The 13,702-nt window shown below is 49.6% G+C and overlaps 1 protein-coding gene and 1 long non-coding RNA gene across 2 annotated transcripts in view; one reads left to right on the forward strand and one right to left on the reverse strand.

Annotated features, from left to right (window-relative positions):
- Positions 1 to 1,833, reverse strand: part of URI1 (URI1 prefoldin like chaperone) — a 66,074-nt gene extending 64,241 nt beyond the window's left edge. Inside the window, exon 1 of the mRNA XM_072117188.1 lies at positions 1,671 to 1,833. Coding sequence (XP_071973289.1) covers positions 1,671 to 1,817 — 147 coding nt within the window. The 5' untranslated portion in view covers positions 1,818 to 1,833. The remainder of the gene's footprint in view (positions 1 to 1,670) is intronic.
- An 8-nt stretch (positions 1,834 to 1,841) lies between these two features.
- LOC140070549 (uncharacterized) overlaps positions 1,842 to 13,702 on the forward strand; it is a 94,727-nt gene continuing 82,866 nt past the window's right edge. The window contains exon 1 of the long non-coding RNA XR_011848946.1: positions 1,842 to 2,031. This is a non-coding gene — a long non-coding RNA (uncharacterized lncRNA). The remainder of the gene's footprint in view (positions 2,032 to 13,702) is intronic.

Raw genomic sequence — 13,702 nt, forward strand, 5'->3', positions numbered from 1 at the left:
CATCTGCCTCAAAGTTCGACGTACTGTGCGTTCAGAGATGCTCTTCTGCCTACCTTGGTTGTAACGGGTGGCGATTTGAGTCACTGTTGCCTTTCTATCAGCTAGAACCAGTCTGCCCATTCTCCTCTGACCTCTGGCATCAACAAGCCATTTCCGCCCACAGAACTGCCGCTCACTGGATGTTTTTTCTTTTTCGGACCATTCTCTGTAAACCCTAGAGATGGTTGTGCATGAAAATCCCAGTAGATCAGCAGTTTCTGAAATACTCAGACCAGCCCTTCTGCCACCAACAACCATGCCACGTTCAAAGGCACTCAAATCACCTTTCTTCCCCATACTGATGCTCGGTTTGAACTGCAGGAGATTGTCTTGACCATGTCTACATGCCTAAATGCACTGAGTTGCCGCCATGTGATTGGCTGATTAGAAATTAAGTGTTAACGAGCAGTTGGACAGGTGTACCTAATAAAGTGGCCAGTGAGTGTAACTATAGATAACATGAGAAACCTGCAGACACGACAAGACATACTGTTTCAGTTGCTCCTTACTATGAAGATCTTGGCTTGTAGTAAGAGATACTCCGGACAGCTAAGGCCCTGTTCACATTAGTTTTTTTATGTCACAGTACAAACCAATGTCCCCCGTTAATTTCTAACAACAGATATGTTGTGGATTGTATGATATTGATAAGAAACATCATTGCAGGACAGGAGTGAGATTTCTGCTGCTGTTTTTGACCTTCAGAGTCTCAAATAAATCATAGCAGCGTTTGTAGTCCTTTATACTGCGCCCACTTTCACATGACCCATTGTAGTTATTACTGTAAACATCAGGGAGATCAGCCACATGATGGGATGACTGGAGGTCAGTGGTGTAACACACCACATGAATGCTTATGCATATTACTGGTATGCAATGTACTTGGGTGGGGTGGAGAGATTTTTAGGGTTGGCACACAGCACAACATCAGGTTTTGGGGTGATGTGGTAATTGAGCTCAAGCTGCAGGTTTTGGGTGACAGAAGATGCATGAGCTCAGGGTGCCACAACATGACTTTAGTCTGCAGATTTCGGGGTGACATGAGCTCAGGTCACAGGTTTTGGGGTGACAAGAGATCAGACTAGGATGACACGTGAGCTCCCACAGAAGATGTTCACATGTAACCTCCAGCTGCAGGTTTAGGAGTGTCATGAGATGAATGAGCTCAGGCTGCCATGTAATAGGTGAGCTATGACCTCAGGCTGTAGGTTCAGGGGTGTCAAGATTTAAGGGTGACATGAGACGCATGAGATCAGGCTGCAGGTTCAAGGGTGACATGAGACGCATGAGATCAGGCTGCAGGTTCAGGGGTGACATGAGATCAGGCTGCAGGTTCAAGGGTGACATGAGTTCAGGCTGCAGGTTCAAGGGTGACATGAGATCAGGCTGCAGGTTCAAGGGTGACATGAGATCAGGCTGCAGGTTCAAGGGTGACATGAGATCAGGCTGCAGGTTCAAGGGTGACATGAGATCAGGCTGCAGGTTCAAGGGTGACATGAGATCAGACTGCAGGTTCAAGGGTGACATGTGATGCAGGTTTGAAGGTGCATAGGGGGAGTACACGCAGAAGAGAAGAGCCATCGGCTGCCTCTCCCTGCCCCCAGGTCCCCTCTTATCACCGCCAGGGTTACCTTATTCTGCTCCTCCTGGAGTCGGTTCACCTCCTTGCTATTGAGCTGCTGCTGCCACCCCCCATCCCTCATCTCGTCCATGCTCCAGGACTCTGAGCATGCCCCCTCCACTCCCATTGGTCCTCGGAAAGCAAATGATGTCGTCATTATCTCGCGAGACGTCTGATCGAACCCAGGGCCCTCACGTGTAGAAGGGGGTGTGTCCGCTTCGCCATGACAACATCAAACCACGTGACTTCCCACCCTCGCTGCTACTTCTGTCAGGTGACGTCCAGGATTCACACCATAGAGCAGGAGAGGCAGACCTGTCCCCATGTGTCCTCTGCACAGTACAAGATCTATGTGAATGGGGAAATGCATGGTATGCCAAAGAGCCAGCTTTACAAAAAGTATACAAAAATATTGGAAAAAATCGGCTATAATTATGTTGCCCATATAAAGCTGACAGGTGTAGTGCAGTTGGATGAGTAATACGACGGATCATAGAGGAAGATAATACCATGTTATTCTATTTCAGCAGTCAGCAGCACTATACTGCCAGCAGCCCCCTGGTATAGCTATGAGCCCCTGGTATAGCTGTGAGCCCCCTGATATAGCTGTGAGCCCCCTGGTATAGCTGTGAGCCCCCTGGTATAGCTGTGAGCCCCCTGGTATAGCTATGAGCCCCCAGGTATAGCTGTGAGCCCCCTGGTATGGCTGTGAGCCCCCTGGTATAGCTGTGAGCCCCTGGTATAGCTATGAGCCCCCTGGTATAGCTATGAGCCCCTGGTATAGCTATAAGCCCCCAGGTATAGCTGTGAGCCCCCTGGTATAGCTGTGAGCCCCCTGATATAGCTGTGAGCCCCCTGATATAGCTATGAGCCCCCTGGTATAGCTGTGAGCCCCCTGATATAGCTATGAGCCCCCTGGTATAGCTGTGAGCCCCCTGGTATAGCTGTGAGCCCCCTGGTATAGCTATGAGCCCCCCTGGTATAGCTGTGAGCCCCCTGATATAGCTATGAGCCCCCTGGTATAGCTGTTAGCCCCCTGGTATAGCTGTGAGCCCCCTGGTATAGCTATGAGCCCCCTGGTATAGCTGTGAGACCCTAGTATAGCTATAAGCCCCCAGGTATAGCTGTGAGCCCCTGGTATAGCTATGAGCCCCCTGGTATAGCTGTGAGCCCCCTGGTATAGCTATGAGCCCCCTGGTATAGCTGTGAGCCCCCTGGTATAGCTATAAGCCCCCAGGTATAGCTATGAGCCCCCTGGTATAGCTATGAGCCCCCTGGTATAGCTGTGAGCCCCCTGGTATGGCTGTGAGCCCCCTGGTATAGCTGTGAGCCCCTGGTATAGCTGTGAGCCCCTAGTATAGCTATAAGCCCCCAGATATAGCTGTGAGCCCCTGGTATAGCTAGGAGCCCCCTGGTATAGCTGTGAGCCCCCTGGTATAGCTGTGAGCCCCCTAGTATAGCTATAAGCCCCCAGGTATAGCTGTTAGCCCCTGGTATAGCTATGAGCCCCCTGGTATAGCTATGAGCCCCCTGGTATAGCTGTGAGCCCCCTGGTATGGCTGTGAGCCCCTGGTATAGCTATGAGCCCCCTGGTATGGCTATAAGCCCCCAGGTATAGCTGTGAGCCCCTGGTATAGCTATGAGCCCCCTGGTATAGCTGTGAGCCCCCTGGTATAGCTATGAGCCCCTTGGTATGGCTGTGAGCCCCCTGGTATAACTATGAGCTTCCTGGTATGGCTGTGAGCCCCTGGTATAGCTATGAGCCCCCTGGTATAGCTGTGAGCCCCCTGGTATAGCTGTGAGCCCCCTGGTATAGCTATGAGCCCCTAGTATAGCTATAAGCCCCCTGGTATAGCTATAAGCCCCCTGGTATAGCTATAAGCCCCCAGTTATAGCTGTGACCCCCTTGTATAGCTATGAGCCCCCTGGTATAGCTGTGAGCCCCCTGGTATAGCTATGAGCCCCCTGGTATAGCTATGAGCCCCCTGGTATGGCTGTCAGCCCCTAGTATAGCTATGAGCCCCTAGTATAGCTATAAGCCCCCTGGTATAGCTATGAGCCCCCTGGTATAGCTATGAGCCCCCTGGTAAAGCTATGAACCCCCTGGTATGGCTATGAGCCCCTGGTATAGCTGTAAGCCCCCTGGTATAGCTATGAGCCCCCTGGTATAGCTGTGAGCCCCCTGGTATAGCTATGAGCCCCTGGTATAGCTGTGAGCCCCCTGGTATAGCTGTGAGCCCCCTGGTAAAGCTATGAGCCCCCTGGTATAGCTATGAGCCCCCTGGTATAGCTGTGAGCCCCCTTGTATAGCTGTGAACCCCCTGGTATAGCTGTGAGCCCCTGGTATAGCTAAGAGACCCCTGGTAAAGCTATGAGCCCCCTGGTATGGCTATGAGCCCCTGGTATAGCTATGAGCCCCCTGGTATGGCTATGAGCCCCTGGTATAGCTATGAGCCCCCTGGTATAGCTATGAGCCCCCTGGTATGGCTATGAGCCGCTGGTATAGCTATGAGCCCCCTGGTATAGCTATGAGCCCCCTGGTATAGCTATGAGCCCCCTGGTATGGCTATGAGCCCCTGGTATAGCTATGAGCCCCCTGGTATAGTTATGAGCCCCTGGTATAGCTATGAGCCCCCTGGTATAGCTATGGGCCCCCTGGAATGGCTATGAGCCCCCTGGTATAGCTATGAGCCCCCTGGTATAGCTATGAACCCCCTGGTATAGCTGTGAGCCCCCTGGTATAGCTGTGAGCCCCCTGGTATAGCTATGAGCCCCCATGGTATAGCTGTGAGCCCCCTGATATAGCTATGAGCCCCCTGGTATAGCTGTTAGCCCCCTGGTATAGCTATGAGCCCCCTGGTATAGCTATGAGCCCCCTTGTATAGCTATAAGCCCCCAGGTATAGCTATAAGCCCCCAGGTATAGCTGTGAGCCCCTGGTATAGCTAAGAGCCCCCTGGTATAGCTGTGAGCCCCCTGGTATAGCTATGAGCCCCCTGGTATAGCTGTGAGCCCCCTGGTATAGCTATAAGCCCCCAGGTATAGCTATGAGCCCCCTGGTATAGCTGTGAGCCCCCTGGTATAGCTGTGAGCCCCCTAGTATGGCTGTGAGCCCCCTGGTATAGCTGTGAGCCCCTGGTATAGCTGTGAGCCCCTAGTATAGCTATAAGCCCCCAGATATAGCTGTGAGCCCCTGGTATAGCTAGGAGCCCCCTGGTATAGCTGTGAGCCCCCTGGTATAGCTATGAGCCCCCTGGTATAGCTGTGAGCCCCCTAGTATAGCTATAAGCCCCCAGATATAGCTGTTAGCCCCTGGTATAGCTATGAGCCCCCTGGTATAGCTATGAGTCCCCTGGTATAGCTGTGAGCCCCCTGGTATGGCTGTGAGCCCCTGGTATAGCTATGAGCCCCCTGGTATGGCTATAAGCCCCCAGGTATAGCTGTGAGCCCCTGGTATAGCTATGAGCCCCCTGGTATAGCTGTGAGCCCCCTGGTATAGCTATGAGCCCCCTGGTATAGCTGTGAGCCCCCTGGTATAACTATGAGCCCCTTGGTATGGCTGTGAGCCCCTGGTATAGCTATGAGCCCCCTGGTATGGCTGTGAGCCCCTGGTATAGCTATGAGCCCCCTGGTATAGCTGTGAGCCCCTGGTATAGCTATGAGCCCCCTGGTATGGCTGTGAGCCCCTGGTATAGCTATGAGCCCCCTGGTATAGCTGTGAGCCCCCTGGTATAGCTGTGAGCCCCCTGGTATAGCTGTGAGCCCCTAGTATAGCTATAAGCCCCCTGGTATAGCTATAAGCCCCCTGGTATAGCTATAAGCCCCCAGGTATAGCTGTGACCCCCTTGTATAGCTATGAGCCCCCTGGTATAGCTGTGAGCCCCCTGGTATAGCTATGAGCCCCCTGGTATGGCTGTGAGCCCCTGGTATAGCTATGAGCCCCCTGGTATGGCTGTGAGCCCCTGGTATAGCTATGAGCCCCCTGGTATAGCTGTGAGCCCCCTGGTATAGCTGTGAGCCCCCTGGTATAGCTGTGAGCCCCTAGTATTGCTATAAGCCCCCTGGTATAGCTATAAGCCCCCTGGTACAGCTATAAGCCCCCAGGTATAGCTGTGACCCCCTTGTATAGCTATGAGCCCCCTGGTATAGCTGTGAGCCCCCTGGTATAGCTATGAGCCCCCTGGTATAGCTATGAGCCCCCTGGTATGGCTGTGAGCCCCTAGTATAGCTATGAGCCCCTAGTATAGCTATAAGCCCCCTGGTATAGCTATGAGCCCTCTGGTATAGCTATGAGCCCCCTGGTAAAGCTATGAACCCCCTGGTATGGCTATGAGCCCCTGGTATAGCTGTGAGCCCCCTGGTATAGCTATGAGCCCCCTGGTATAGCTGTGAGCCCCCTGGTATAGCTATGAGCCCCCTGGTATGGCTATGAGCCCCTGGTATAGCTATGAGCCCCCTGGTATAGTTATGAGCCCCTGGTATAGCTATGAGCCCCCTGGTATAGCTATGGGCCCCCTGGAATGGCTATGAACCCCCTGGTATAGCTGTGAGCCCCCTGGTATAGCTGTGAGCCCCCTGGTATAGCTATGAGCCCCCATGGTATAGCTGTGAGCCCCCTGATATAGCTATGAGCCCCCTGGTATAGCTGTTAGCCCCCTGGTATAGCTATGAGCCCCCTGGTATAGCTATGAGCCCCCTGGTATAGCTATAAGCCCCCAGGTATAGCTATAAGCCCCCAGGTATAGCTGTGAGCCCCCTGGTATAGCTATGAGCCCCCTGGTATAGCTGTGAGCCCCCTGGTATAGCTATAAGCCCCCAGGTATAGCTATGAGCCCCCTGGTATAGCTATGAGCCCCCTGGTATAGCTGTGAGCCCCCTGGTATGGCTGTGAGCCCCCTGGTATAGCTGTGAGCCCCTGGTATAGCTGTGAGCCCCTAGTATAGCTATAAGCCCCCAGATATAGCTGTGAGCCCCTGGTATAGCTAGGAGCCCCCTGGTATAGCTGTGAGCCCCCTGGTATAGCTATGAGCCCCCTGGTATAGCTGTGAGCCCCCTAGTATAGCTATAAGCCCCCAGGTATAGCTGTTAGCCCCTGGTATAGCTATGAGCCCCCTGGTATAGCTATGAGTCCCCTGGTATAGCTGTGAGCCCCCTGGTATGGCTGTGAGCCCCTGGTATAGCTATGAGCCCCCTGGTATGGCTATAAGCCCCCAGGTATAGCTGTGAGCCCCTGGTATAGCTATGAGCCCCCTGGTATAGCTGTGAGCCCCCTGGTATAGCTATGAGCCCCCTGGTATAGCTGTGAGCCCCCTGGTATAACTATGAGCCCCTTGGTATGGCTGTGAGCCCCTGGTATAGCTATGAGCCCCCTGGTATGGCTGTGAGCCCCTGGTATAGCTATGAGCCCCCTGGTATAGCTGTGAGCCCCTGGTATAGCTATGAGCCCCCTGGTATGGCTGTGAGCCCCTGGTATAGCTATGAGCCCCCTGGTATAGCTGTGAGCCCCCTGGTATAGCTGTGAACCCCCTGGTATAGCTGTGAGCCCCTAGTATAGCTATAAGCCCCCTGGTATAGCTATAAGCCCCCTGGTATAGCTATAAGCCCCCAGGTATAGCTGTGACCCCCTTGTATAGCTATGAGCCCCCTGGTATGGCTGTGAGCCCCTGGTATAACTATGAGCCCCCTGGTATGGCTGTGAGCCCCTGGTATAGCTATGAGCCCCCTGGTATAGCTGTGAGCCCCCTGGTATAGCTGTGAGCCCCCTGGTATAGCTGTGAGCCCCTAGTATAGCTATAAGCCCCCTGGTATAGCTATAAGCCCCCTGGTATAGCTATAAGCCCCCAGGTATAGCTGTGACCCCCTTGTATAGCTATGAGCCCCCTGGTATAGCTCTGAGCCCCCTGGTATAGCTATGAGCCCCCTGGTATAGCTATGAGCCCCCTGGTATGGCTGTGAGCCCCTAGTATAGCTATGAGCCCCTAGTATAGCTATAAGCCCCCTGGTATAGCTATGAGCCCTCTGGTATAGCTATGAGCCCCCTGGTAAAGCTATGAACCCCCTGGTATGGCTATGAGCCCCTGGTATAGCTGTGAGCCCCCTGGTATAGCTATGAGCCCCCTGGTATAGCTGTGAGCCCCCTGGTATAGCTATGAGCCCCTGGTATAGCTGTGAGCACCCTGGTATAGCTGTGAGCCCCCTGGTAAAGCTATGAGCCCCCTGGTATAGCTATGAGCCCCCTGGTATAGCTGTGAGCCCCCTTGTATAGCTGTGAACCCCCTGGTATAGCTGTGAGCCCCTGGTATAGCTGAGACCCCTGGTAAAGCTATGAGCCCCCTGGTATGGCTATGAGCCCCCTGGTATGGCTATGAGCCCCCTGGTATAGCTGTGAGCCCCCTGGTATAACTATGAGCCCCTTGGTATGGCTGTGAGCCCCCTGGTATAACTATGAGCCCCCTGGTATGGCTGTGAGCCCCTGGTATAGCTATGAGCCCCCTGGTATAGCTGTGAGCCCCCTGGTATAGCTGTGAGCCCCCTGGTATAGCTGTGAGCCCCTAGTATAGCTATAAGCCCCCTGGTATAGCTATAAGCCCCCAGGTATAGCTGTGACCCCCTTGTATAGCTATGAGCCCCGTGGTATAGCTGTGAGCCCCCTGGTATAGCTATGAGCCCCCTGGTATGGCTGTGAGCCCCTAGTATAGCTATGAGCCCCTAGTATAGCTATAAGCCCCCTGGTATAGCTATGAGCCCTCTGGTATAGCTATGAGCCCCCTGGTAAAGCTATGAACCCCCTGGTATGGCTATGAGCCCCTGGTATAGCTGTGAGCCCCCTGGTATAGCTATGAGCCCCCTGGTATAGCTGTGAGCCCCCTGGTATAGCTGTGAGCCCCTGGTATAGCTGTGAGCCCCCTGGTATAGCTGTGAGCCCCCTGGTAAAGCTATGAGCCCCCTGGTATAGCTATGAGCCCCCTGGTATAGCTATGAGCCCCCTGGTATAGCTATGAGCCCCTGGTATAGCTGTGAGCCCCCTGGTATAGCTGTGAGCCCCCTGGTAAAGCTATGAGCCCCCTGGTATAGCTATGAGCCCCCTGGTATAGCTATGGGCCCCCTGGAATGGCTATGAGCCCCCTGGTATAGCTATGAGCCCCCTGGTATAGCTATGAACCCCCTGGTATAGCTGTGAGCCCCCTGGTATAGCTGTGAGCCCCCTGGTATAGCTAAGAGCCCCCTGGTAAAGCTATGAGCCCCCTGGTATAGCTGTGAGCCCCCTGGTATAGCTAAGAGCCCCCTGGTAAAGCTATGAGCCCCCTGGTATAGCTATGAGCCCCTGGTATAGCTGTGAGCCCCTAGTATAGCTATAAGCCCCCAGATATAGCTGTGAGCCCCTGGTATAGCTATGAGCCCCTGGTATAGCTATGAGCCCCCTGGTATAGCTATGAGCCCCCTGGTATAGCTATGAGCCCCCTGGTATAGCTATGAGCCCCTGGTATAGCTGTGAGCCCCCTGGTATAGCTGTGAGCCCCCTGGTAAAGCTATGAGCCCCCTGGTATAGCTATGAGCCCCCTGGTATGGCTATGAGCTGCTGGTATAGCTATGAGCCCCCTGGTATGGCTATGAGCCCCTGGTATAGCTATGAGCCCCCTGGTATAGTTATGAGCCCCTGGTATAGCTATGAGCCCCCTGGTATAGCTATGGGCCCCCTGGAATGGCTATGAGCCCCCTGGTATAGCTATGAGCCCCCTGGTATAGCTATGAACCCCCTGGTATAGCTGTGAGCCCCCTGGTATAGCTGTGAGCCCCCTGGTATAGCTAAGAGCCCCCTGGTAAAGCTATGAGCCCCCTGGTATAGCTGTGAGCCCCCTGGTATAGCTAAGAGCCCCCTGGTAAAGCTATGAGCCCCCTGGTATAGCTATGAGCCCCTGGTATAGCTGTGAGCCCCTAGTATAGCTATAAGCCCCCAGATATAGCTGTGAGCCCCTGGTATAGCTATGAGCCCCTGGTATAGCTATGAGCCCCCTGGTATGGCTATGAGCCCCCTGGTATGGCTATGAGCCCCTTGGTATAGCGATGTAGCAAATAACGAAAAGCAGGTCTGACCGTGATTATGTAATCGGGTGCTGCTATAGTTCACTATTATGTTCATTATTGTGTGATTCCTGTATTCAGGGCCAGTACTCAGTGTTGCTGGTGACCTAGGCATTTACACTGCTTACGCCATCTATTGGTACCATCAACACCTCTGCCCCTTCACTGGCTATGGTATCAGAAGGAAAAGCCATCCATGCAATTTGATGCCACTAGCTTTTAGTCATGGGTGTGATTGGCCAGGGGGAATTCCTCTAGCCAATAATAGCCATGGCTAGTTGTTAGGAGCGTTCATTTGCCAGTCTGGCAAAATCTCAGGCTCGGGAGGCTGAACTGGACCGTTGGGTCCTCTCATCTCTGACTTACTGTATAGATATGGTAAGAGAAACAAGCTTACTGTATAGATATGGTAACAGAACCAAGCTTACTGTATTGAAACAGCGACAGAACCATGTTTAACCCCTAGGCGCACCAGGACGTTATAGTATGTCCATGCAGCTAGATACTTAGCGCACCGGGACATAGTATAACGTCCAGCTTCTGGGACCGGCTCACGAACGGAGACGGCACCAGAAGCTGCGGCTGTCAGCTGTCTATCACAGCTGACACCGCGCTGTAGCACCCGCAATCTGCCTAGTGCTCCGGGACTGCCCGATCTCCCTGGCAGTCAGATCCCTTCCGGGTCTGACTGCAAACTGTCTGCGCATGCTCTGCATGCTCAGACAGTTTACACTGCTCTACAATGAAGAAGTATTGTAGAACAGTGTATTGAACTTGAACCAGCGATCAGAGCATCAAGTTCAAGTATGTATAAGTAAAAACATGTAAAAAAATAAATACATAAAAAATATATGTCCCTAAAATGTCACTTTCCCATAAAAACACTTAATAAAGTATAAAAAACACAAACACACAAAAAAGCCACATATTTGGTATTGCTGCGTCCGTAACAATCTGTATAATAAAACAGAATCGTTACTGGACCCGCCCAGTAAACACCGAGGAAAAAAACGTAAAAAGCGTTCAGAAAAAAGATAATTTTTTATACCTTTAAAAAAATGCTCTAAAAAGTGATTTCAAAAAATGTTACGCACTCTAAAATAAGACCACTAATAACTCTTCTCGCAAAAAATAAGCCCTTATCCAGATTTGTCAGCTGAAAAATAAAAAAGCTCTGCATATGAAAAGATGGTGATGCTAAAATGTCCAAAATTTTCTCCAAATTAGTTTTTATTCAGTAAAATTGAATAAAATACACAAACCACCCGCATATTTGGTATCGCTACGTCCGTTACAATCTGCATAATAAAACAGAATCGTTATTGGACCCATAAAGTGAACCCCGTAAAAAACCACCTCAAAAAACTCTCCAAAAAAAGAGGATTTTTAATTAATACCCTTTTAAAAATGCTCTAAAAAGTAATTTTAAAAAGTTACGCACTCTAAAATAAGACCACTAAAAATAACAATCCTTCTCACAAAAAAATAGCCATTAACCAGATTTGTAAGCCGAAAAATAAAAAAGTTATGCATATGAAAGTCGGTGATGCTAAAATTTTGCCAAATTACTTTTTATTCAGTAAAATGGGAAAGAAAATTAAAAAACTATATTAATTAGGTCTTTTCTTAATCGTGGAGACCCATAGAATAAAGATAATATACTATTTTTACGGTATGGTAAACGGCCAAAAAAAAAACACAAAAAAAGTTCCTAAAAATAGATGATTTTCACTTCCTCCACCAACAAATAGTTAATAAAATCTCACCAATTAGCTATAGATGCCCCAAAATTTTGTACCAGAAAAGTGCATCTCAAAAAATAAGCCCCTATAGGTCCACAATAAAATAAACAAAAAAAATTAAAGCCTGTACAATGTGACATAGCAAATCTGATCTGGATAGCGCCTCCTTCCCTTCTATGCCCGGCCGTGCGCCCATACAGCAGGTCACCACCACATATAGAGTATCAATGTACTCGGGAGAAATTGGGTATCAAACTTTGTGGAGCCTTTTTTCATTTAATTAATTACAAATGTTTAATTTTCCACCCAAAATGAGTGTACTGTGAAAAAATATTACAATTTGTAGACTGCATCTCCATTTTGTTTTAACCCCTAAAACACCTAAAGCGTTAACAAACTTCTTAAAAGTGGTTTTTCATACGTTGAGGTGTGTAGTTTCCATAATGGGGTCATTAACAATTCTAGCTATTATTTAGGCATCTCAGGGTGCGTTCACATGTTGCAGTTAAAACTGCATCGCAATCAGCTTTGAGGTGGTTTTAGGTGCAGTTTTGTCAACTGAACAGGTGAAAGACATGAACTGAACGAGTGAATTTGATTTTGAAGGGGGAAACCTGTTCAATTGACAAAACTGCACTTAAAACCACCTCAAAGTTGATTGTGATGCAGTTTTTACTGCAACATGTGAACGCACCCTCACAGTCAAAAGTTGAGCAGGTCCGTCTAAATCAGCGGTTCTCAACCTGTGGGTCGTGACCCCATCGGAGCCATCGGAGCTGCAATTTTATTGCGTTTTTACTGCAAATCGCATGGTTTGGGGTCACCGCAACATGAGGAACTGTATTGCGGGGTCACAGCATTAGAAAGGTTGAGAACCACTGATCTAAATATTAGTTTTGGTGATTTTCCCAAAAATTTTAAAAATGGCCCCAGATTCTGAGCCTTATAACATTCTAGTAAAATATGTGGAATCTTATAAAACCATGCCAGCATAAAGCAGACATTTGGGAAATGTAAGTTATGCATTTATTTGGATGCTTTGACTATCTGCATTAAAAGTGGAGAATTTAGAACTTTGAAAATAAAGACTTTCCAAATTTTTTCCAAATTTTGTTCTTTTCCATAACTAAACACAAAAGATATCATCCAAATTTTTAAACTAATTTGAAGTACAATGTGTCACGAGAAAACAATCTCAAAATCCCCTGGATATCTTATATCGTTCCAAAGCTGTAACCACTTATAGTGACACAGGCCAGATTTGAAAAATGGGGCCGCGTCCTAAAGGCCAAAAGAGTCCTTTCTGCTAGTCTGTTTCCAGGGCTGCAGCAATGATGGGCTATAACTTCACTGCAAAAACAGAAACAGATACAACCGCATCAAGTAAATATACAGCAACCTCTAATGTGCCAGTTTGCAGAACTGCCATATATTTATTCCCCAGTGACCCTAGGGTCCCTAGTAGGGGAAGGGGATAGGTATGGCTGTAATTAACAGACTTTGTTTTTGGTGCCTTTATCAGGCTATGATTGGATCAAATCATGATAATCCCAGTAATAACAGGCTGCTGCTTTATTGTAACTGGCAGCTTATAGAAAATGTGGTGGCTTGGGGTATCCACTTTCTATAACCATCAAGATACAATAAAACAGAAGCAGGTTGGAATTACTGGGGTAAGGGAGGCCAGGGATTTGGGGGTTTTCAAGCCCAATAATAGCAACCTGCGGCTGCCCCTGTGCTTTATCCATCAATGTATCCATCGATGTATGCAGTGCCCTCATAATTAATAGATATATATACTGTGCATGCTATGTAAAACAGTATCACTTATTTCTCCAGTGCTCCCACTTCTTCCTCCTCCCTCCATATGGCCAGCAAAGGATGCATGATAACTTCACCATCACACTTCTTGTGTTATATGGACAGGGCCCCTAAGGCCTCTTGCACACTAGCGTTGCGTTTCACGTCAGGGTGCAATGCGTGAAAAACTGACGTTTTGGCTGCGTTTTTGTTCCAATTTTCCTTGGAGTAATTTGCGTTTTTTTTGCGTTTTCGGCGCATTTTTGACGCGCGATTCAATGGGAGACTCGAGCATTTTTCAAAGGGACCATGGTTTGGGATTAAAATGTGTTATTTAATTGAAAAATAATGTCTTCTGATAATTTGCAAACATCTGCGATCTATTCTTCACTGTTCCGCGCGTATATTATCTCCCGACA

The sequence above is a fragment of the Engystomops pustulosus genome, chromosome 7 (genome assembly GCF_040894005.1).
Source record: "Engystomops pustulosus chromosome 7, aEngPut4.maternal, whole genome shotgun sequence".
Lineage (NCBI taxonomy): Eukaryota > Metazoa > Chordata > Amphibia > Anura > Leptodactylidae > Engystomops > Engystomops pustulosus.